The sequence below is a fragment of the Neoarius graeffei genome, chromosome 3 (genome assembly GCF_027579695.1).
Source record: "Neoarius graeffei isolate fNeoGra1 chromosome 3, fNeoGra1.pri, whole genome shotgun sequence".
NCBI lineage: Eukaryota > Metazoa > Chordata > Actinopteri > Siluriformes > Ariidae > Neoarius > Neoarius graeffei.
In genome coordinates this window covers 32102718-32129056 of record NC_083571.1, presented here as the reverse complement: position 1 = coordinate 32129056, position 26339 = coordinate 32102718, and the positions used below count along the sequence as shown (strand labels likewise).

Genomic DNA, 26339 nt, shown 5'->3' with positions numbered 1-26339 from the left:
TCTTCAAAGGTTATGAAGTTTAATCTGGAACAATCTGGGTTGCATAAAAATGTGACACTTGTGTCAGAAATGTAGGAGTTTGCAAACGGTATATATCAGTTTGACATGGCTTCCACACCACCGTCCAACCACAACAACACACATCAGGATTGTAAAAATGCTTATTCGGAAGGTTTAAATATCACCTCAAGTCAAATCTGGGTTCTGTGAGAGAATAATAAGGTCAGCTACAGAAAATACTTAATATAAGTAAGAAGTATTTTCTCTCAAAAGTGGCATATTAATTACTGAAAAACTGTCGATTCACACGTGTTCATGTAGGTTCAGTCTGAGTAGGTCATGTGTAATTTTATGAGTTGTCCACTAGGGGCAGGGTTTATGATTGCGAGACAGCACCAACGACGCCGAAGATACAGACCTCTCAGAGCTGGAAAAGCTTATTTCCAGGATGGCAGCTGAGTATGGCCATGCCCCTTGACCAAAATGCTTTACACCGAGTGGGGATATTGAGGGTGAAGGGACTTGTTCAAGTGCACTATAGTGACTACCTGGGATTTGAACTCACACCCTTAGCATTCACAGCATGCACCGAGAGAGAAAATGATCATCTGCATATATTTTACAGTAAAGACACCAGAACACAACCACAACTTTGCACATCCACAATCGTGAAGGAACAAAGTATCCATGCTCATGTCCTGTTCATGTTAAATTAACGGAATAAACTCTCAATCATGATACTCGCTGGTTTTCTTTCCAGGGCACGGAGGGGTGAACCAGCTTGGGGGGGTGTTTGTGAACGGGCGGCCGCTGCCTGATGTGGTGAGACAAAGAATTGTAGAGTTGGCGCACCAAGGTGTCCGGCCATGCGACATTTCCCGCCAGCTTCGCGTCAGCCATGGCTGCGTCAGCAAGATCCTGGGCAGGTAGGCCTTATTAATGCCTTATTAAAGACTTAATAAGCATTTAATAATATGTAATGTCCATATATAATGTCAGACTGCACTGACTAGGGATTCAAATGAACAAAATATTGTATGGCGATTAATTTACAAGCTGTTACAAGGCCAGGAGTTTAGGAAGATGGAGTTAGCGTGACAGAATAGAACAGATACAAGAATGGAAATGAAGCGGAAAAGCAGATGTTTTGCTGAAAAAGTGGTGGATAGGTCGCTTGTGGCTTGGGTGGCATCCAACTAACATGGTAACAGTTTGTCCAGTTTGTAAAAAGTCAGTGTTATGGATAAAAGGATTCACTTGTAGTTGGAAATTCAAACGCATTAAAGTTTTTGATGAACATCCAGATGAAACAGAAAACCAGTGATGAAAAAAGTCCGACAAATTATTGCAAATTAGCTGCGATTTTTAGCTTCAGGTTCAAGGATTAATTGGCCACCTATAATAAATCCTATTCAACCTAAAATAATTTACTACAGCAACGAAATAAAAGTTCTCCATGCTGTTGGTTTGTTGGGAATCTACCACTAAGTTGGTTGCTAGCAAGTTCGCTAGGTCACAAAAGCTTTCTGACTGACTGTGTACAATGTTTTCGGTTTCTAATCTCTACTAAGATCAGGATGTTGCTCGATCAAATTTCCAGCTTGCTAAAATTATCATTTTCTCTGCTTCGTCGTCAAGGATTAGTGCTTGTTTTATTGGATGACGATGCAAAGTGGCATCTTTAAATTCGGTTTTTGCTTATTGACCATAAGCTAGCCCCAAATTAGACAACAAAATGTTCCATTTTGAAGAACCGGAATAGTAAAGGAACGTTTCTCTGAACACCGTGCACCAGTGTAGCTGAGTCAGCAGTTCCTGCTTTTGTGTGACCGAGTTTGAAATTTAAAAAAAAAAAAACTTCCTTCGTCCCGAATCGGAGCAGGTCAAAGCCTTTTTTTTCTCTTCCTCTCTGTCACCACAAAAAGAAAAGATTCATCACGTTGTACATTTGCATCCGAATGAAACGGGTGGCATACATCTGCCGAGGAGGGTGAAGGACAGAGAGAAAGAGAGAGAGAGAGAGAGAGATATTTAGGAAGAGTGATTTAGAATAAAATGATTTATAAAGAATAGGAAGAAGAAAGCAATAAGGAAAAGACACGAAAGACAGAGAGAGAGAGAGAGCATTTGAATAGATGAAGGTGTGGGATTAGCGCTAGGGCCTTTAGCAATATCAAAAAATGTGTTTGCCATTGTTCTCTCCCTCTCCGACCCCCCCAAAGCCCCCAGTCCAGCTCAGTCATGCGTTACTGTTAGGCCCCGTGTGCGTGTGTTAATTTCCTCCCTGCTCTCTGGCTAACGGGCAGACAACAAGAAAGCCCATGCGTTTAATAGCGCGTGGATGGAGTGTAGTGCCCTAAAATAAATAAGGTGAATGAATATCCATGCCTTCTTGCTAATAGCAGGATTTTGACAACCACCTATGAAGCTTTGCTGTTTTTCTGTGTATACTGCAGGGAGAAAGGCTACAGGGTCTCTTTGTGATGTGTTTAGAGTTATAGTGTGTGTGTGTGTGTGTGTGTGTGTGTGTGTGTGTGTGTGTGTGTGAGGATAGTAATCCCTCTTTGGGGTTACTATGGAAAATAAGTTTATAAAACCAAAGCTATATATTTTAGAACCCCAGCTAATATCTATTTTCCAAATAGAAACAGGCTCATGGACTATTGAATACCCTCAAAGTTAAGTAACTCGGCCAAGAAATACTGTACGTCCAAATAAAGTAACTTACATTTATAGATTATTTTGCGTATTCAGCGTATTAGCAACTGAGCTATCAGAGCAAAAAACAAAGCTAGTATATGTGTGGCAATAAGTTTACCCAGATAAAAACTATCTAACGAGGTTCTCTTCAACCTCTTCAACTACTGTGAATGAGCAAATTGCGAACAAATGCAAGCTTTTTCATAACTAACTATATGAAAGGAGCTAGCAAACTTTTTAGAATAGTCTTTTAAAAAATAATCAGCCAGCTAGCCTTCGTGAAAAATCCCAAACAAAAGCTACTTGTCATTCAAGGTTGTTTTCCTCCAATTACAGCTAGTGTTAAACACTAACAAAAGATATCTTTTTAATTTAAAAAAACCCTAGTTAACATAAGAGAAAAAAAAATTTCCTCAAAAAAATCTATCACCCATTTCAGAATATCCTTAAAATCAGCCAGCTTACTTGTGAGAAATTTCTAAACCAAAGCTAGCAAGCGTGAGTGGTTCTCCATGCAAAAAGCTAAAGTAAAAACATTCCTAACAACCGCTAGCTTTTTCAAAACTAGCTATTTAACCTGAGAAAAATTTCCTAAGCAAAAGCTAGCTTTGTAAATATCTGGCTAGTTAACATGAACGAAATAAAAGCTACCGAATGCTAATGTTAATAATAATTCCCACACGAAAGCTAGCCAACATTCGAGGTTCTTCTCAAGCAAAGCTAATATGAAAGAGAAAATAACGAACAAAAGTTAGCATATACATAACTAACTGGACAACATGAGCTCGTAAACAGTTTAGAATATCCTTAAAATTAGCCAGCTAATGTTAGTGAAAAATGCCAAACAAAATTAGCTTTCATTCAAGAATATCTAACAGAAAAGTTTGAAACAAATGCCAACATTAGTGGTTCTCCCCACAAAACACAAATGTAAAAAAAATGAACATTCTTAAGAAAGCTAGCTTTTTGAGAACTAGCTGGTTAACTAGAAATAAAAGCTAACCAAAGTTTGAGAACATGTTTAAAATTAGCCAGCTAGCACGAGTAAACATTTTCAAATGAAAGCTCTCAGTGTTTGAAAAGGTAGAAAAAGCTAGCAAACATTTGAGAATATGTTTAAAATTAGCCAGCTTTCCTGAGAGGAAATTCCTTTGCAAACATTTACAGGTCCTCACAAACTAAGCTAATGTTAGAAAACATTCCTAGCTTTTTCAAAACGCTAACAGAAAATGGTAAACAAAAGCTAGCTAATGTTTGTGAGTAGCTATATATTTCAAATTAGCCAGCTAAGATTAATGTAAATTAGCAAACCAAACTAGTTAGCTACAAAACAAAGTGTCCATGCTTGAAGTGAATATGAGCGTGTGAGGGAAATTTCTGTGTCTGATTAATTACTAAAACACTGTCTTTTCCGTGATCAAGCAGAAAAACGGTTGAATCACGAAAACAACGCAAGACATAACTGCACCAGTATCATTACCGTCAAATCACTGACAGGTTGCGTTTTGATTGACAGGTACTACGAGACGGGCAGCATCAGGCCTGGCGTGATTGGAGGATCCAAACCAAAGGTTGCTACACCCAAAGTCGTCGACAAAATCGCCGATTACAAACGCCAAAACCCCACCATGTTTGCCTGGGAGATACGAGACCGACTACTGGCCGAGAGAGTGTGCGACAATGATAGCGTTCCCAGCGTCAGCTCAATCAACAGGTAACAACCAACAGTCCACGTGAACTCTATTGACAATTTATATAGTAGATACGTAAAAAAAAAGAGATTCTTTTTCGTAAATGGTAGATATTTTTCCAAACAGGATCGATGTATTACCTATAAACCAGACGATTTATTTATACATAAATTATTACGGTTTTTAAATTTGTTGTATGTTGGTTTATATGGTGTCACGTGTCAAAAACTTAGTTATCCACAAGTACCCCTGGTGCCTTTTGATCTTACGCATGGACCATACACTTACGCATGGACCATACATCATCCAGTTGGAACCTTTGGTGCTTGGCACAACCAAAAAAAAAAAAGTTTGGTTGCTTTGTGCAGTTTGAAAAAAAACAAAAGGAAAAAGGCAGAAACAGAGGGGGATGAGACAGCGAGCCACACATATTCATGAGTCCAGGTTCAACACCATGTGTACGATGACAGAGAAGAAGAGAGAGAAAGCGACAGAGAGAGAGAGAGAGAGAGAGAGAGAGAGAGGGGAAAAAGAAAAAAGGGCTTGTGCTTTGCTTGAGCAATCATGCAGGAAGTGCAAGGCTGTGCTGCCTTGTCAGCCACTTCACACACACACACACACACACACACACACACACACACACACACATGATGTCTGTTTCCTCTTTGTCTACTGTTTACTGCAGGATCATTCGCACTAAAGTCCAGCAGCAGCCTGGCCAATCAGGAAGCGTCTCTGCGCATAATTTAGGTAAGACCCATACACCACTTCAACCACGCTACAATAGTTTTAAGCACCTCTATACCAGTCGCACAAAGTTTCCCCCTCCCCCACCCCTTATAAATAAATAAAGCTTTTTGCTCACACACTTTCACACAGGGGCGGCACGGTGGTGTAGTGGTTAGCGCTGTCGCCTCACAGCAAGAAGGTCCGGGTTCGAGCCCCGTGGCCGGCGAGGGCCTTTCTGTGTGGAGTTTGCATGTTCTCCCTGTGTCTGCGTGGGTTTCCTCCGGGTGCTCCGGTTTCCCCCACAGTCCAAAGACATGCAGGTTAGGTTAACTGGTGACTCTAAATTGACCGTAGGTGTGAATGTGAGTGTGAATGGTTGTCTGTGTCTATGTGTCAGCCCTGTGATGACCTGGCGACTTGTCCAGGGTGTACCCCGCCTTTCGCCCGTAGTCAGCTGGGATAGGCTCCAGCTTGCCTGCGACCCTGTAGAACAGGATAAAGCGGCTAGAGATAATGAGATGAGACTTTCACACAGAAAGATGGATACACATGAGCTAGCCCGCTAAGTCTAGCTAGCTAGCTAAAATACAGCGTAGAAAATCAAACCATCTCATCTGGTCGCTTTTGATATGCGTATTTTTATTACCAGATCTGTGGTTTTTTTTGCTTCAAAAAGGTAGTGTTAGCATGTTACTTGCTATATGGAGATATGCTGGATGACGTACTCTCAGAGAAAAAGAAAAAAGATGTCTTGATCACATCCTGTTCGTAGGAGTTCGCTTCATATTCACAAGTTGATAATTATACAATTAAGTCGACTACAAATAAGTCGACTTAATTGTCGATTTAAAAAAAAATTCTACAAATAAGTCGACTATTATCTTATTTTTACACTCTTATAGTGGTGCTTGAAAGTTTGTGAACCCTTTAGAATTTTCTATATTTCTGCATAAATATGACCTAAAACATCATCAGATTTTCACACAAGTCCGAAAAGTAGATAAAGAGAACCCAGTTAAACAAATGAGACAAAAATATTATACTTGGTCATTTATTTACTGAGGAAAATGATCCAATATTACATATCTGTGAGTAGCAAAAGTATGTGAACCTTTGCTTTCAGTATCTGGTGTGACCCCCTTGTGCAGCAATAACTGCAACTAAACGTTTGCGGTAACTGTTGATCAGTCCTGCACACCGGCTTGGAGGAATTTTAGCCCATTCCTCCAACTATCCATTTTAGCCCATTCCTCCGTTGGTAGAACGACTTGTGTGCTTAGGGTCTTTGTCTTGCTGCATGACCCGCCTTCTCTTGAGATTCAGTTCATGGACAGATGTCCTGACATTTTCCTTTAGAATTCACTGGTATAATTCAGAATTCATTGTTCCATCAATGATGGCAAGCCGTCCTGGCCCAGATGCAGCAAAACAGGCCCAAACCATGATACTACCACCACCATGTTTCACAGATGGGATAAGGTTCTTATGCTGGAATGCAGTGTTTTCCTTTCTCCAAACATAACACTTCTCATTTAAACCGTAAAGTTCTATTTTGGTCTCATCCGTCCACAAAACATTTTTCCAATAGCCTTCTGGCTTGTCCATGTGATCTTTAGCAAACTGCAGACGAGCAGCAATGTTCTTTTTGGAGAGCAGTGGCTTTCTCCTTGCAACCCTGCCATGCACACCATTGTTGTTCAGTGTTCTCCTGATGGTGGAGTCATGAACGTTAACATTAGCCAATGTGAGAGAGGCCTTCAGTTGCTTAGAAGTTACCCTGGGGTCCTTTGTGAACTCACCGACTATTACATGCCTTGCTCTTGGAGTGATCTTTGTTGGTCGACCACTCCTGGGGAGGGTAACAATGGTCTCGAATTTCCTCCATTTGTACACAATCTGTCTGACTGTGGATTGGTGGAGTCCAAACTCTTTAAAGATGGTTTTGTAACCTTTTCCAGCCTGATGAGCATCAACAACGCTTTTTCTGAGGTCCTCAGAAATCTCCTTTGTTCATGCCATGATACACTTCCACAAACATGTGTTGTGAAGATCAGACTTTGATAGATCCCTGTTCTTTAAATAAAACAGGGTGCCCACTCACACCTGATTGTCATCCCATTGATTGAAAACACCTGACTCTAATTTCACCTTCAAATTAACTGCTAATTCTAGAGGTTCACATACTTTTGCCACTCACAGATATGCAATATTGGGTCAGTTTCCTCAATAAATAAATGACCAAGTATAATATTTTTATCTAATTTGTTTAACTGGGTTCTCTTTATCTACTTTTAGGACTTGTGTGAAAATCTGATGATGTTTTAGGTCAGATTTATGCAGAAATATAGAAAATTCTAAAGAGTTCACAAACTTTCAAGCAGCACTGTATGCTCTCTCCTGATTGGCTGATCATCACCATGACTTCTTTTGTGCCTTGTGAACTTTCATTCTTTCTCCTCTGATTGGCTGAGGGTGTTTGTCACCATGTCACCGGACTTCTTTCGTGCCTAAAGTTGGGGTTTGATGTTGGTTACATATCTGCGCTGCTGGAATATGAGTACGAAACTTGCGCCATACATAATCTGTAATCTTTTAAGTGTATTAGAAACCCCAATGGGGGCGGCACGGTGGTGTAGTGGTTAGCGCTGTCGCCTCACAGCAAGAAGGTCCTGGGTTTGAGCCCCGGGGGCCGGCAAGGGCCTTTCTGTGTGGAGTTTGCATGTTCTCCCCGTGTCCGCGTGGGTTTCCTCCGGGTGCTCCGGTTTCCCCCACAGTCCAAAGACATGCAGGTTAGGTTAACTGGTGACTCTAAATTGACCGTAGGTGTGAATGTGAGTGTGAATGGTTGTCTGTGTCTATGTGTCAGCCCTGTGATGACCTGGCGACTTGTCCAGGGTGTACCCCGCCTTTCGCCCGTAGTCAGCTGGGATAGGCTCCAGCTTGCCTGCGACCCTGTAGAAGGATAAAGCGGCTAGAGATAATGAGTAATGAGATGAGAAACCCCAATGCAGGTATCACCAGAGGAAAAACAGATAAATTCCAAAACAACAACAACAACAACAAAAAACCAACTAAGCTTGATATACAGGCTATCAAGGGATCTTGAAGTTTAAGTGATTTTGTATTATCCACTATAGACAGCTAGCTTAAGAAAATTTTGACTGTATCCATAAGAATACAGAACTTTCTGGAATGATGATTGAATTAAAACTAAAAAAAACCCCACAACCAACGTTGCCCAAAAACACTCAACTCTGATCAGCCATGAAAGAATGACTCTATTCATCACACACCGTGGTAGCACGAAGTTCCCGATCTACTAACACCTCTGTCAGTAATCTTCTAATCTCACATCACTGCTTAAAAGAAATTAATTTTTGCTCACGTCCCACCGTCAGATTATGATGATAAATCGTTCTCATACTCAGACGGAAAATTGAAATTAAGGGATTTTAAATACAGAGCGCTTGCGGTTGCGCCTCCATGAAAGAAAATACACAGAAAGAATGAGAAAAGCAGATAATTGAAATGATAAATCAAGACAAAATGCAGGGATCTGCATTCATTATGGTCTTCTCGCGGTTAGCAAATGAGCGTGAAGCACAAGAAGAGGGTCTTTTATCTGTTCACTGAGCAATTTTTTGCTACTCCGCTTGGGAGTCTGGATTAGCGACGTCTCTGCACCTTTAGTGTCCCCTCAGGGACACCATCCTGTCACTCAATTTGAACGTCACCTGACAGGAAATGAGATAAGGCAGGGAGAGCGAGCATGGCAGGCTGACAGGAAGGAGCAAGTTGAAAATAAGGCCGTTTGTGTGTTGCAGTTTTATCCACTGGCAATACACACTGACAGCTTGTTTTTTTTTTCCCGGAAAGGGATTTAGCAAGAAACCCCCCCACCCCCCCCAAAAAAAACACAGGGTCGAGCAGGGCAAGAGCAACAAACATTGAAAAACAACAACTGACAACATGATGGTGGTTCATCGCTAGCTGAAAATGTTTAGCGTCAAAACACTATCGCTACCAAGTGTCAAGCGTTGCACAAAAAAAACAAGCCAGAAAATATTCCATAAAACACATTTAACTCATTTTATGTAGCTTTATATAAAAGGTGTGTGTGCGGCACTTGACCATATTGATCACATTGTGACCTTTCTTGACCTTTCAGTGTCCACCGTGGCAGTGACCCAGGTCTCCGCGGTAACCAGTGATGCCGCAGGCTCCTCTTACTCCATCAGTGGAATTCTGGGAATCAGCTCAGCGGCTGATGCGAGCAAGAGAAAGAGAGATGAAAGTAAGAAGGAGTGTTTGTGTGTTTCTTTTGTCCTCACTATAGCAAGCATTTTTATTATTTACATTCCAGTACATATCAATCCATATTCCATCTCACACACACACACACACACACACACACACACACACACACACACACACACACACACACAATACTGCACAGATGGAAGCAGCCGAACACTGACAGATGTGTCGGGGCAGGGGGATTGGACACCGCTGACACGTCTGAGACAGACATCTCTATCTGGCAGAGACACTGTGTGTGTACGTGTATGAACATGTACATTAAAATGCCATCTATGGGTGGACCCCTGCTGCACAACAAGCAGCACCAGACGCCCCCCCCCCCCCCCCCCCCACACACACACACACAGCAACATAAACACAACAAACTGCAATTGATTGATTTGTATAACTTAAGTTTTCCTTCCTGAATGATATAAAATGACCGAAATTGCCTTTTTTTCATTTCAGAAACTTACATTTCTAGTCCCCACCCCCACATATTAAAAGTGTTATACTGTTATATGATTGTTGTTCTGGTTATTGCTTTGAGGATGTTATGGTTTTCTTTCAATGTCATTCAAATAGCTAGCTTGACTGCAGCACTTAGTCATTTAGAGGAACAAAACCTTAATACCCAGACTGCTAGTTATATTAGTTATTATATATATATATATATATATATATATATATATATATATATATTAGTAAGATACTGTAAATGATACATATTTTTATGTTCCAGGTATAATGAAAAGTGAGTTCAAACTTGTCAGGGATGGGTTGGGAGACAGATGTAAGTGCAGAAGATAGGTTATTAATAAAAGTGAAAACAGATAAGCAATCCAAAATGGCAGGGAAAATCATAAATTGGAAAACAAGCAATAGGTTGAGTGAGGCACAAACAGACTATCATAGACTAGGCAGGAATCAAACACAAGAAACAGGAAATCAGGGATCAGGAAACCAGGAGAACAATCAAGGAACAAGGCTCGGTAAAGTGTCAGCAACGCAACTCAATACTTCACGAAATAAATGTGCTTTCATAGTCTTTATATAGGCATGCTGATTGTGCCTTAATCCCATGCAGGTGTGAGTTGTTTATAGCACATGTGCGAGAGTCCGCTTGGTGTGCACTGTCCAGAGCATGCCCGAGAGTTTGCCTGTTGCACACGCCAAGGTGCGCAGGTGTGACAGAACCCCCCAAAAGAGCTCCATCTGGGAGTTTAAATGTATATTCCCTGGCCCCAAGGATGAGGGCCTGACGCTGGAGGCTGTGCCTTCGGCGCTCTGCTCTGTGCCAATGTGGCATTGGATTCTTGGCTCAGGTGGGAGCTTGGGTTCGGGCTCTGGACAGGACATGGGCTTGGGCTCAGGACTGGACATGGGCATGGGCTCGAGCTCTGGACAGGACTTGGGCTTCGGACTGGACATGGACTCAAGCTCTGGACTGGACATGGGTTCCATGTGAGCCCCACTCTTTTCCTGGTCTGGGCCCAGAGGCGGGACGACAACGTCTTCATAGCCAGGTGGTGGCAGAATAATGACGTCTTCATGGGTGGGTGGCAATGAGACGATGATATCCTCATGGCCAGGCAGCACTGGGACAACAAAACTTTCATGGCTAGGCAGCGGTGGGTCAATGATGCCTTCATGGCCAGGCAGAGGTGGGGCAACGATGCCTTCGTGGCTGGGTGGCGGTGGGACAACGACACCTTCATGGCCGGGCGGCGGTGGGATGACGATGTCTTCATAGATGTCTGAGGCAGATGGCGCCCTGTCAGCTTCTGGTGCCAGTTCTGGAACTGGCTCTGGGTCTGACTCTGGTTTGCCAAGCCAAGCCAAGCCAAGCCAAGCCAAGCCAAGCCAAGCCAAAAAGTCTTTATTTGTCACACATACACTCAAGCACAGACTTAAGCACACAGTGAAATTTAACTTCTGCATTTAACCCATCTGAAGCAGTGACACATACACATACAAGTGAGCAATGAGCACACACATTTGGGCACTAGCTCTGGCTCTGGCATTGGCTCTGGTGCTGGTTCTGGCACTGGCACCAACTCTGGTGCTGGTTCTGACTCTTGCACTGGTGCTTGGACTAGCTCAGACTCTGGCATTGGTTCTGGCACTGGCTCTTGTGCTGGTGCTGGCTCTTACTCTGGTGCTGGCTCTGTTTCTGGTTCTTGCTCTGGCTCTGATGCAGGCTCCAGCTTTGGTTCTTGCTCTGGCTCTGATGCAGGCTCCAGCTTTGGTTCTTGCTCTGGCACTGGCTCTTGCTCTGGTTCTGGCTCTGGCTCAAGTGCTGGCTCTGGGACTGACTCTGCTGCTGGCTGTGGAGTGATGGCTTCCTCTACTGCATCGGCCTCTGGGAGGAGCTCTGGAGCAATGGCCTTCTCTGCTGTCACCGTGTTGACCTCTGTGAAGAGCTCAGGAACAATGGCCTCCTCTGCTGGCATTGCGTCAATCTCTGGGAGGAGCTCTGGAGCAACATCAGCCTCTGGCATGGTAGCCCCCCCCAAAAAAAATTAATGAGGGTCCTTCTTCTCTAATGCCTCATAGATGTACCAGAGCATGACCTGAAAAGCCTGTGAGCTCTGGAGGCACGGGTGTTCTACTTTCATAAGGTACTCAGCCCATCGGCGTGCTCTTCCCATGAGCCAGGAGATCATGCAGCTGACCCAGACAGATTCTGGAGGCTTGGGCATCTCCAGGTCAGCATAGAAAATGCACACTGCAGGCTGAATCCCCTTGGGTGATATTCCTCTCCATCATAGGGTGCCAGGGTGTCCATTCCAGAAAGTGGCCGGAAAAACATGGCTAGTGGCTAAGACACGGAAATCCGGGAATGGTGTGGAGGGGCGTGCTGGTAGACTTCTGCTACATCCATATGTTGGTGAAGTATTCTGTCAGGGATGGGGTGGGAGACAAATGAAAGTGCAGAAGATAGTTTATTAACAATAGTGAAACAGATAAACAATCCAAAATGGCAGGCAAAATCGTAAACAGAAAAGCAGGTAATAGGTCAAGCGAAGCACAAACAGACTATCAAAGACTAGGCAGGAATCAAACACGAGATACAGGAAATCAGGGATCTGGAAACCAGGAGAACAATCAAAGAACAAGGCTCAGTAAAGTGTCAGCAATGCAACTCAATACTTCGCAAAGTAAATGTGCTTTCACAGTCTTTATATAGGTGCACTGATTGCACCTTAATCCTGTGCAGGTGTGAGTCATTTATGGCATGTATGCAAGAGTCCGCTTGGCATGTGCTGTCCAGAGCGCACCCAAGAGTCTGTCTGTTGCACATGCCACGGTGCGCAGGTGTGACAAAACTAAAGCAAATAGCAAAACAAATAAAAGATTTTCTATTTAGCATTGATTGAAAGAACATCCTTGGTTGCAAGGATGCATTTCAGAATTCTTGATTCTGATTGGTCAGATGGTGTTGATTCATTTTCTATAACACCACCACATAGTGAGAGTAGCGCCCTTGTTCAAATACATTGTATATGTATATACACTTACCAGCCACTTTAATAGGAACTTGTTGTTGATTCTAAGATTCCTGTTCTTGGCTGCAGGAGTGGAATCCAATATGGTATTCTGCTGTCCACCCACAGAACTGTCACTCACTCAATGTTTTTTGTTTTTAGCACCATTCTGTGTAAACTCTAGAGACTGTTGTGTGTGAAAACCCCAGGAGGTCATCAGTTTCTGAAATCCTGGAACCAGTCCATCTGGCACCAACACCCATGTCACAGTGAAAGCCACACTTTGAGATCACAATTGTTCCCGTTCTGATGTTTGAAGTGAACATTAACTGAAGCTCTTGATTTGTATCTGCATGATTTTATGCATTGTGATGCTGTCAAGGGACTGGCTGATTAGAGAACGGCATAAAACAGCAGGTGGATGGGTGTTCCTAATAAAGAGTCACTGACTTTAAGTTTTAGGACACGTGAAAGTCGTCAGGAATGAGAACATTACGTTTTTGCAGTTTTTCTCTGTTTTATTTTATTATCCTCAAGAGAAAGTAAGGCAATGCCTGTTTACAGCTACTGATAACAGGAAGTAAGTTGTTTTACAGACGTTCCCCAGTGTAAACTGTAACTATAAACGGATGACATGCACAATGTGATGTTTTTTAATAAACGAAAATGAAAAGAGTCAGCGTATTGCTGTGGTATAAAAGGAAAAAACACTTTGGCACGCACTGTTATAGGAGAGTAATGACATCACTTTGATTATTAAGACTTTTCAATTTGTAGATTTGAAAAGAAAGCGAGTCTGTTTCACAGTCTGCTATCAGTTATCTGCTGCCGACTCTCACTTACTTAAGGTGCGCGCGCACACACACACACACACACACACACACACACACACACACACAGAGGTTGATCTATGCACCAATTAGAGCGATGTGTGCCAGTTTAATTAAAGTAGCAGTGGACCAGTGATGGTGAAAGAGAGAGCGAGAGAGAGAGACATGAATTTGTGTGTTTAATTGACATGGTGGGACTGCAGGTGGTCAGCTCCCTGACAGCGATATACACTTACACACAGAGCCATGTGTGTCTGTGTGTGTGTGTGCACGCTCTGAGAGGGGTTCACGTCTGCTCATTGATTGTCTGTGTGTATGAGTGTGTGAGAAGGTGTATGTTAATATGGTTTGGATGTACAGTATATATAACAAAGTGATATTTTTGAGTCATGTGGGACCTGAGGGATGGTGTGTGTGTGTGTGTGTGTGTGTGTGTGTGTGTGTGCAATGCAAAAAATTGAAAACTGAATTTGAGGAGAAAATTACTTAATACTAGTGAAATTATCTTGCTGGATTGGCAGATATTTTTACTTGATAAGACATCTTGGAATAAGTTGGTTGTAATCTAGAACTAAGTTTAATAATTCCAGAATTGGTGTCTTGTATTCTTCTAATAGGAAATGTTAGATAGTTTAAACTATTTTCAAGATATTTTCACTTGCTAAGATATCATTTTTTGCAGTGTGTGTGTGTGTGTGTGTTCAGTGGTGCAGTACGGTGTGACTCGCAGCTGCACAGAAATGGTAAAGGAACCAGAGAAAGGGAGGGACATGAGAGAGGCTTAGGATTGTGTGTGTGTGTGTGTGTGTGTGTGTGTGTGTGTGTGTTTGGGGAAAACCCCGTGGCGACCCGATGACCTCACTCAGCCGGAAAGGAAATGGGAGGAAAAGAAGAACTTGACTTGTGGGGCCTCCAGAACAGAGGCATTGTGTCTGACCATTCACAGAGAAGAGAAGAGAAGAGAAGAGAAGAGAAGAGAAGAGAAGAGAAGAGAAGAGAAGAGAAGAGAAGAGAAGAGAAGAGAAGAGAAGAGGATATGAAGGACATGGAAGAGATGAGGAAGTGGAGAACATAGAAGAGAGGAGGAAATGGAGAACATGAGAGAGAGAAGATGGAGAACACTGGAAAGAGGAGGAGATGGAGAACACTGGAAAGACGAGGAGATGGAGAACATGGGAGAGAGGAGTTGAAGGACATGGGAGAGAGGAGGAGATGGAGAACACTGGAAAAAGGAGGAGATGGAGAACACTGGAAAGAAGAGATGGAGAACATGGGAGAGAGGAGGAGATGGAGAACATGGGAGAGAGGAGGAAATGGAGAACACTGGAAAGAGGATGAGATGGAGAACATGGGAGAGAGGAGGAGATGGAGAACATGGGAGAAAGGAGGAAATGGAGAAAACTGGAAAGAGGAGGAGATGGAGAACATGAGTGAGAGAGAGGATGGAGAACACAGGAGAGAGGAGGAGATGGAGAACATGGGAGAGAGGAAGCGATGGAGAACCTGGGAGAGAGGAGGAGGTGCTGAAGAGAAGACAGGAGAAGAGTTGGGGAGATGGAGAGAGGGATGAAAGCAAGTGAGCAAAGCAAAGGAGAATGAAAGAACAGGTAAAGGAGAAAAAAGAGCAGGGGAGCGAGAGAGAGGTGTACTAAAGACTGGAGAAGAGGACAGAGAGATTAAAGGAATACAGAAAAGGAGGAAAGAGAGAAGACAACAGAAAAATAGAGGAAAGGAGGACAGAAGAGAAAGACAAGAGAGAGGCAGAGAGAGAGAGAGAGAGAACATGTGAGATAGAAAGTGGAAAAGATGAACGAATGAAGATTAGAGGAGAAATGGGATGGTGGAAGGAAAAAATGTAGGAGAGGAGATCTGTAAAGAAGAGAAGAGGGGAAGAGAGGAGAGGAACGAGGATGGGAGAAGAGAAGAGAGATAAAATGTGAAGAGATATGTAGAGAGAAGATGGCTAATATTTCCAGAGAACAAAATAGCTAGCAAGCACAGCTAGATAACAGACTTAGCTAGTGTGTACTGAAGTAATCCTGGACAACTAACGCACAAGCTAACGCAGCTAGCTAATATTTACAGAGGAAAATAGGTAGCTAGCACTGCTAATAACTGACGTAGGTAAAGTATACACAAGTAACACTAGTCAACACATACAAGAAACTCAACTGGTTAAGATTTCCAGAGAATATTGCCTGTGTGTGTGTGTGTGTGTGTGTGTGTGTGTGTGTGTGTGTGTGTGTGTGTGTGTGTGTGTGAGTGAGAGAGAGAGAGAGAAAGAGTCAAATCTTATTGTCGCTATTGTCTCTACTTTCTGAACTGACGAAGAGCTTCCCTTCAGATCCCACCCTGTGTGAGATAGAGAGAGAGAGAGAGAGAGAGAGAGAGAGAGAGAGCCTGCAGCTGAGGTCTTTGTGGCCGGTTACAGAGGGTGATTTCCTATAGCCATGCCAAAACAAAGAGCCAAAGGAGCAGCGGCGGAGCGTTACACACACCACCACAACTCACTGAATATCTAATATCTCTGAGGAAGTGTTTGTGTGTGTGTGTGTGTGTGTGTGTGTGTGTGTATTAGCAGCAAGTACATATTGCTTCTATGGATGAAAAGAAAAGTTGGATTAAAGCTACGGTCAGATCGAACATGAATAAAATGTAATATATATGAATAAATAAACTCGAATTATTGCTGGGTTATTTTATTAATACTGCTTGTGGCTACAGAGTTAACTAGCTTTTATCCAATAGTTTTTCGCTGCTCCCTCCAAAATAATTGCCACATGACAACTAACAACCTTAAGAAAAAGAAAAGAAAGCACAACTTTATTCATCACACACTTGTGAAATTTCCTCTCTGCATTTAACCCATCTGAAGCAGTGAACACACACATGTGAGCAATGAGTGCACACACATACCCAGAGCAGTGGGCAGCCATGCTAACAGCGCCCGGGGAGCAAGGTGCCACGCTCAAGGGCACCTCAGCCCAAGGCCGTCCCATATTAACCTAACCACATGTCTTTGAACTGTGGGGGAAACCGGAGCACCCGGAGGAAACCCACGCAGAGAACATGCAAACTCCACACAGAAAGGCCCTCGCCGGCCACTGGGTTCGAACCCAGAATCTTCTTGCTGTGAGGCGACCGTGCTAACCACTACACCACCGTGCCGCCCAAACCAGTCAACATCTTTCCGCACTGCTGCAACACACTCTTAGGAAAACGCTATCTACCCTCTTCCGCATACATGAGCTCACTGTCGCCAACGATTGGTTAGTGCCGCAGTGATTGACAGAAGAGCGTGCGTATGCCCCTGCCATTCTGAAAGCATGGTCATTTTTGCTCTCTTGGACTCCTGACCATGGTTGGCTGTGACACTGACAGGATTCGAACATTAAGTCAAACGTTAAAACTTGTAACTTGTCATTTCCCACCTCTCACTCGATTAACAAAAAGGAAACGCCCCCTCACCTCACCTCGTTCATTCTGGAAGGTCACCTCAACCCAGAGTTCAGCAAGTGACATCAAATGGTATCAAAATGGCTGCTCTCAGCAGGAACAGTAAACAAAGCAGCACTTCTTTGCGAGATTTTTGTGAACAAAAGACGAACACGGAAGCATCCGTGTCTTTTTTTTCCCCACTTTGTATCTCAAAAACAGGCTATGTATGGAGAAAGGAAAAAAAATGCAGAGAAAGAGGGAAAACAATAGGAGATAGAATAAGATACAAAAGGAGAGAAAAAGAGAAATGTGAGGAAAGAGGGATGAGGAAGGAAGAGCAAGCAAAACGGGTTAATAAAAAATAAATGAGAAAGCAGGGTTAAAAAAATAAAGAGGAGAAAACCGAAAGGGAAAGAGAGAGAGAGAGAGAAAACGAGGAAGTGGCAGAAAAAAGAGAAAAAAAAGAAATACAAAGTAGGAGAAAGAAAGTGATTGATTAAAGCGACAAAGTTAAACAAAAAGAAAGAGGAGAGAGGAATTGAGAATTGAGCAAATGTGACAAAAAAGATGAGAAAATGAGAGCAAGAAGAATGGAAGAAAACAGAGAAAGAAACGGTTAAATAGAGAAACGAGGGCCACTATATTTAGCGTACACACACACACACACACACACACACACACACACACACACACACACACACAGAGTGGAGTGTATGATCTGTGATGTTTTGACCCTCTTAATCCCGGCGGTCAGTGTGTCTGATAGAATTCAATTGATCAATCGTGTCTGTGCAATGGCACCATTTCAGCTGGCTTATTGCTTTCACTTGAAAGACACACACACACACACACACACACACACACACACACACACACACACACACACACACACACACACAAAGAAAGTTGAAGGTTTCTGAAAGCTTCTTTCTCTTTTGCCATCATGTGTGTGTGTTTTATATGTATGTTATGCTATACTTGTTACACACATTTCATGTGATTACATAATGTGTGCGTGCGTGCATGCGTGTGTGTGTGTGTGTGTGTGTGTGTGAGCATGCGTGTGTGTGTGTGTGTGTGTGAGCATGTGTAGCTGCTGAGTAGATCAGATTAGAATCACTGCATACACATAGTACAGAGGTGATATGTATTTAAAACCAAACTGAGATGAAGTTATTCACTCCACATCTCTCCGTCTGTCTTTCTGTCTCCTTCTCTTCTGTCTCTCTTGAGCTGTGTGTGTGTGTGTGTGTGTGTGTGTGTCACTCTCTCTGGGTGTCGATTGCTCATGCCCTTTAAGGTCTCTAGAAAAAAGGCGTTTTGGAGAAATGAATTGGCTCTGTACGGTGGGGATTTTCTTCTCTATTCTCCTCTCTTTGCCCGTACCTCGTTGCCTGTAATCATTCACAGCCCATGGCTCTCTCACCTCTTATAATTGTCTGCTCAGAAACTCAGCAATAACTTGTGTGTGTGTGTGTGTCCATCAACTAGCATTCCTTTCATCTACAGCTTATCTTACCAGTTCAATGTTCTTTATTAAAAGAAACCAAGGAAACGTTTTTAGGACTTCCATCAAACGCCTAGTTTTACAGAATTCACATTAAAGGATAAATAAAATGTGTTCAGATTACTAGAAGATCCCATGCGAACGCTCACTCTTGTGGTATCGATGGCTTCAAGTTGAGATTTTCCCTCCAATAGCTCTCAATAAGAGTCCTTCAGTTGTGACCCAAACAATGTTCAGGTTTGGTTAATGGTTCATGCTTAGTGTAATTACAGTGTAATTTTATTCAAATGAGATATTTTCCTCGTAATTTATCAACATATCTGAGGTAAATGTTGATATTTCAGACTGATTTGTCTCATTTTCACTGGCCTAATGTCTTTACGTTGTCTGTATGAGCTGATTGTTTCTAGTTTGGAAAATTCATATTAAAGGTGTATTTTCGTAAAAGGATTCCAAGGCCCTCTATTGTATGAGTTTGGGTGCAGTTAGCAGTTGATGCTAAGTCAAATTATAGTAGACTTTTCTTTATATTTTTGAAACATATCTGAGAGAATTATTGATATTGACATCCTAATGGTTTTGTTCTGCTTTCATTCATATTTGTGCCTTTACATTGTACGTTCTGTATATATAAAATATTTAATGGATATATGCTAGCTGACTAAATAATTTACCTCAGTAATTAGCTAGCTTGTGCTTGGTGTCTACATTTCTCAGTTGCCTAGCAACATTTTTCTCACAAATTTAACCAGTTGAAAGGTGAGCGTGCCATATTTTCACTTTACTACATGTCCTTCATCTCATCTCATCTCATCTCATTATCTCTAGCCGCTTTATCCTTCTACAGGGTCGCAGGCAAGCTGGAGCCTATCCCAGCTGACTATGGGTGAAAGGCGGGGTACACCCTGGACAAGTCACCAGGTCATCACAGGGCTGACACATAGACACAGACAACCATTCACACTCACATTCACACCTACGGTCAATTTAGAGTCACCAGTTAACCTAACCTGCATGTCTTTGGACTGTGGGGGAAACCGGAGCACCCGGAGGAAACCCACGCGGACACGGGGAGAACATGCAAACTCTGCACAGAAAGGCCCTCGCCGGCCCCGGGGCTCAAACCCAGGACCTTCTTGCTGTGAGGCGACAGCGCTAACCACTACACCACCGTGCCGCCCCACACGTCCTTCAGAGACACCAATTCATGAGTTCCATTTAAAAACAATAAAATATATACAATTTTCTCCCTTGGCCCATGCAAACGACAAGTAGCTTTTATCACCTATCCTTAGTTCCCCCCCCCAGAGTTTAACACAAACCCATTCTTTATTGACATTGCTATCTATTCTTCTCACTTTACAAAGCATTTTCATTATTCAGGATTCATGTTTCGATTTTTATACCAGCAATCACAGCTGTAATCTTTTATTCCCTTTAGATCTTCAGGATTCTTCGCTGGCAAACGGCCACGCCCACTCAGGGCGGGACTTCCTGCGCAAGCAGATGCGGGGGGAGCTCTTCACCCCACAGCAGCTCGAGGTACTGGACTGCGTGTTCGATCCTGACATTTATCCCACCCCTGATACCAACAAGCCCGCCCAGGTAAGAGCCGAGAAGGTGGGGCTACATCGCCAAGAAAATGTGCACATGATGTTCCTCTTCCCAAAGCTCACTTGCCTGGCTGCCGGCACTGCTTGACCCGTTTCCGACCTCACGGTTGACCCTATGCCCTTGTGGACCCTAACATTGACCCTTGGCCTGTGTGAGCTTATGCTGCTTCTGAAACACTGCCTATATGTTTTGTGTTAAGTTAAATTGGGTTAGGCCGCAGAGGTTTAAGGGTTAAGTAGTGAACACTTGTTTTGGGGTCTTGCACACTTGACATTAGACTTTTACACACAGTGTTACTTTGCAGAGATTCACACAATAGATCATGCACACAAAAAAAAGAAGTTCAACATTTAATCTAAGTAAAAAGTTAAAAATTGGTAATGAAAAATAAACAGTTTCTTTTTTGATAATTGCTAATTTAGGTATAAGAGAGAGGTTACGACAACAAGGAAAAAGTTTGCTACCTAACTCGATAAATAAATCACTAAACAACAAAATAGTTAAAGAAATAAAGCTTACTAACAGAGTAAATTGCACTCATTCTATTTTAGAGTTCCTAATTTTAATTTTATGAAGATGAAACATTTGAATATGCCTGATGTATGTCCACACAAAGCTTTTGTTCAGTGCATTGTTACAGCAGTGATGTAGCATATTGATAGTGTAGTACATATGAAGTTGCTCCTTTGTGAGGTAAATTTCTACATTCTGCATGCGTTAACTGTCCACTTTACGATTGCGTTTGCGCTGCTAGTTGGCTACTGTGCTGTTTTTAAGTTGGCTTGGCTTATATGTGGCAATGAACACACACACACACACACACACACACACACACACACACACACACACACACACACACACACACACACAATTAGCTTGATGTCACAAAGCAAGAGATTTTTTTTTTCTTATGGCTTCTTTGAACACTGTTGGATTTGTTGCTTCTTTGTATGCTCTGAAAATCTGAGAAAAAAATGTGACCAAAACTCAAAGAACACATTTTCATCATTTGTTCAGTCTGATTAGTCCCCTGTGATAGCTAACAACACAGGTTCACAAATCTCATCTCATTATCTGTAGCCGCTTTATCCTTCTACAGGGTCGCAGGCAAGCTGGAGCCTATCCCAGCTGACTACGGGCGAAAGGCGGGGTACACCCTGGACAAGTCGCCAGGTCATCACAGGGCTGACACATAGACACAGACAACCATTCACACTCACATTCACACCTACGGTCAATTTAGAGTCACCAGTTAACCTAACCTGCATGTCTTTGGACTGTGGGGGAAACCGGAGCACCCGGAGGAAACCCACGCGGACACTGGGAGAACATGCAAACTCCACACAGAAGGGCCCTCGCCGGCCACGGGGCTCGAACCCGGACCTTCTTGCTGTGAGGCGACAGCGCTAACCACTACACCACCGTGCCGCCAGGTTCACAAATTTAAAATAAAAAAGTAATGCTTTGTAAATAAATTTTTTGGATATGTTTAAGTGGTCTTCAGAATGACATTGCTTGGTAGCGGATAAACCAGGCTAATTATTTAGCTAGCTAAGTCCTTTCTGCAAACAATGTTAAGGTACTATAATCATAGAAACAAGATAAAGCAGTTAGAAATAGCAGCATTTTCCTCAGATGTGTTTGTAAATAACTAAGTAAACAGTCACAACTAAAATTACATCCCAAAATCACTTGGCATAGATGGCCACTGAGTAGGGTGACCAGACGTCCCCGTTTTCCAGGGACAGTCCTCATTTTTGGTGGCCTGTCCCTGGCTGGAACAGTCCCTGGAAATGTCCCTGTTTTTAACCATGACTGAGAGACTCGGAAAAAAAACCAGACTGGAAAAAAAAAAAAAACAGACCGAAACATCTATCAGATTTCATCAGACGCCTCACGTATTGTTTTGTGAATCACTTTAAGACAGGCTCAGGCTGATAGCAGAGATGTTCTAGAACACCTCTGGCGATAGCCTTTACAATATTTTGATTGGTGGAGGGGGCGGCACGGTGGTGTAGTGGTTAGCGCTGTCGCCTCACAGCAAGAAGGTCCGGGTTCGAGCCCCGTGGCCGGCGAGGGCCCTTCTGTGTGGAGTTTGCATGTTCTCCCCGTGTCCGCATGGGTTTTCTCCGGGTGCTCCGGTTTCCCCCACAGTCCAAAGACATGCAGGTTAGGTTAACTGGTGACTCTAAATTGACCGTAGGTGTGAATGTGAGTGTGAATGGTTGTCTGTGTCTATGTGTCAGCCCTGTGATGACCTGGCTACTTGTCCAGGGTGTACCCCGCCTTTCGCCCGTAGTCAGCTGGGATAGGCTCCAGCTTGCCTGTGACCCTGTAGAAGGATAAAGCGGCTAGAGATAATGAGATGAGATGAGATGATTGGTGGAGCTGAGGAACAACTTTTTAGTGGCGTGTGACTGGCGTGGATTTAAGGGGGGGGTGCACCCAGTGTGCGCCTCCCCATCCAAAAAAAATTTTTTTTAATTGTTTTAGAACATGGCTACTTGGAATTGTGACTTGATTGTATTGCAGATACTGAGATATGCCCGCCGTTTTTTAATTAATAAGGTTTAAAAAAATAATAAAATAAATCGTTATGTGGGATTGAGCTCAAGAGTTTATGGTATAAATTTATATTTAATAGTAGGTCCTAGCTTAGGTTTTTTCACTTGTGACATGAATGCAGTGAAAAGCAAGCTGGGCGAGTCCTGTTGGATTTTAACAGGACGCAGGAACTTTGTGCATCGACATAAAAACATACTGTATTCCTACATGTAATAATAATAATAATAATAATAATAATAATAAACTTTATTTGCCAGGTATGTGAACACACACGAGGAATTTGACTCCGGTTTCACTTAGCTCTCTTAGTACAAACAGATAAAAAGCGTAGAAAAAAAACAAAAAGCTATGTACATGTAGAAGGGTAAATATATGTATAGACAGCATAGTGCAAGGATGAATTAGTAAATATAAATACAAATATACAGTGTGCACAGAATGACGGTATGAGTGTGCAGATATTTCACAGTTGATGTTACTGATATTTGAGTCCGGTTTTAGCTGTTCATCACAGAGACAGTAAAGGGTGTGTGCCATCCTTTTATGTTTATGGTATCATTAACACTCATGTTTACAAGCCAAAATGATAAGATGCTACAGCAGGCTTACTGCGTACACACACCTGTCAACTTTCCGGCTACTGCTTGAATTCATTAATAGGTTGTCCCTGTACTCACTATACCCTGTGTATGTACCTGGTACACGTGCCATTTTGGGGATGAGCCTCGCTCTGATTTTCATGACAACAGCTGGATAGGTCTGTGAGAGATGATTTTTGCAATGGCTCTGAAGACTTTTTATAGGACTTGTTCACATGTAACTCACACAATCATTGTATAGTTCCTTCAGTCTATTAGACTCAGGAGCTCAGATTGCAGTTACTGACTTTGTATTATAGACATGAAACTCTTGCAGTCTTTGTTTATAGTTCTCCCGGTATTAAGCTCTGTCTTAAGTGGTCACTTACATTACCTCAGTTTACCTGGGTATATTCACTGTCTTATATGTACATTGAATGTCCTGAGCAGGAGCTCAGATTGCAGTTGCTGAAATACTATCCATCCATCCATCCATCCATCCATCCATCCATCCATCCATCCATCCATTATCCATAACCGTTTATCCAGAGCCGCGGGCAAGCTGGAGTTGACTATGGGCGAGAGGCGGGGTACACCCTGGACGAGTCGCCAGGTCATCACAGGGCTGACACATAGGTGGGGTTTACATTAGACCGTATCAGCAGATCATCAGATTAACGTTTTTAAAACGATTAGTGTGCACACAGCAACGCCAATACACGATTCGTGTGCACGCAGCAACGCCAATACACGGATACGCTCGGCTCCGCAGGCATCCTGCGCTCCAAATCACTCCGCCCTGAACAGTGAGTGCCCTCTGGAGGGTGCGCACCCCGGCCCTGCGCAGCTCACAGAGCGCGCAAGTGGAGTGCACGAGCAGTAATTTGGGACTGAGCCGCTGTGTGTGTGATCTCAGTGCATGTTGGGCATACGCGTCACTTGCCACTTGCAAGTGGAAGGATGGCAAGCCTAAAGACAATCATAACTACACAATGGGCAGTATTTGCATCGGTATTTGCAATATTTTCATACTTTTATACTCTTTAATGAAAGGTGATACAAGGCGGAAGTCCGTGCCGTTTTTCAGCAGTCGCGTCACATGACCAACGCCAGCGAATCAGGAAGGTGGATGTCACAGTGACGTTGTCCAATGACGACGCCAGCTAGAGCTCAGCACAGCGTATCCGCGTATCCGCGTATTCTCAATGTTTACACAGCACCGGACCAGACACGATCTGGATCGAATACGTGGACCCTGACGGATTCCCGTTTCCCGGGGTTTTAATGTAAACGGACAGTGCATCCGCGAAGAAAACGAGACAGATACGGTCTAATGTAAACTTGGCCATAGACACAGACAACCATTCACACTCACACCTACGGTCAATTTAGAGAGGCCAATTAGCCTAACCTGCATGTCTTTGAACTGTGGGGGAAACCAGAGCACCCGGAAGAAACCCATGCAGACATGGGGAGAACATGCAAATGCCACACAGACAGGCCCCCGTCAACCACTGGGCTCGAACCCAGGACCTTCTTGTTGTGAGGTGACAGTGCTAACCACTACACCACCATGCCACCGTTGTTAAAATAGTAATAATTTATTGATATAAGGTGTTTTGTGGTCAGTGTACTACACTGTAGTGTGTCATGTGGTAATGCATTACATGACAATGCAACTTTCATAAATATTACCATATATCAGTTGTAATTATGTTCTACACGTATACCTGCAACTCTGACAATATCATTTTCAGTGACTAATAAAATGGTTTTGAAAGTTCCTACTTTTAAAATATATTTTTGATATGGTAATTTTCTTTCAGAGATTTTATTTACAACATGTCTCTGACAGCTCTAAATGTATCTCCGGGGGCCTCTCATGGTCCCTGGACCCCCGATCTTACTAGGTTGACCCCCCCCCCCCATTTTCCTGAAACTGTCCCGTGCCAGAATCTTGCCTAAACTAAAGTCAGTCATTCAGCTTTGACAGATCGCTTCATCCGCTCCTGGACAAGTGAACCATAGTCTTTTCTTATAGGCCTAAGTGATATTCTTTGTCTTCTGCTATTTAGCCTTTAAATACGTAAGCTACATTTTGCGATGTTGTATATGACATAACATTGCTTGTCACACTGTATTGAGATGTAGCGGTTGACCTAACAAACCATAGCCTACTGCGGCTAATGCTAGCAGGAGAAAGCTCAGTGCAGCACCAATCAGTCAGCTGAAGTTGTTGCTAGATGTAGCGTTGCTGTAACAGAAATCCAGCTGAGGTAAAATTGTAACAGTTCAATGGCATAAGCTAACTTACACACAAATTGGTGTGTTATCCCACAGAGTAACTGGCTATGTAAAGCTGTAGGCTTATGGTAATGTTACCAAAGTGTCACTAATTTGTATAATTTGTTGTGATGTATTAGCCTAGTAAACTAGACCCAACCGCCTAGCGGCCAAAAATATTTTTGCCTAGCGAATGGGTCTAGCCTCGCGCCATATAAACAAAAACACCCCGGGCATCAAATCGTGCCCGCCAATCACAACGCAAGGTTTTTGTTTGGATTCTTTGGGCGGGCTTTTGCAGGAGTGACGACAAAGATGTGCGACGCTGGAGAAAGCGCAACAGGGAAGATGGCTACGGGCTAGTGAACAGCACGCGTTTGACTCCGCTTTGGAATCAGTTTTAGAAGAATTAGACTTGGAGTTTTCGTTGAAACATGAGCAGGAAGAGGCTCTCCGCTCATTCCTTTTCAAGAAGGACGTTTTCACTGTTTTGCCGACCGGCTATGGCAAAAGTCTGATCTACCAGCTGGCTCCGCTCGTAGCCAAAAGGATGGGCTAGTTTGTGCAGTACGAAGAATTAATAAACAGCTTTGAAACATTACTTTTTGATTGTTTCT

At 43.0% G+C, this 26339-nt stretch overlaps 1 protein-coding gene across 3 annotated transcripts in view; it reads left to right on the top strand.

Moving 5' to 3' along the window:
• Positions 1-26339, top strand: part of pax5 (paired box 5) — a 78856-nt gene that overhangs the window by 15392 nt on the left and 37125 nt on the right. For 2 of the 3 annotated variants that reach the window (XM_060916679.1, XM_060916680.1), the window contains exons 2-6: positions 761-926; positions 4217-4414; positions 5077-5141; positions 9289-9414; positions 20124-20287. In XM_060916679.1, the coding sequence (XP_060772662.1) occupies positions 761-926; positions 4217-4414; positions 5077-5141; positions 9289-9414; positions 20124-20287 (719 nt within the window). The remainder of the gene's footprint in view (positions 1-760; positions 927-4216; positions 4415-5076; positions 5142-9288; positions 9415-20123; positions 20288-26339) is intronic. The other variant, XM_060916682.1, reaches the window with a different exon arrangement.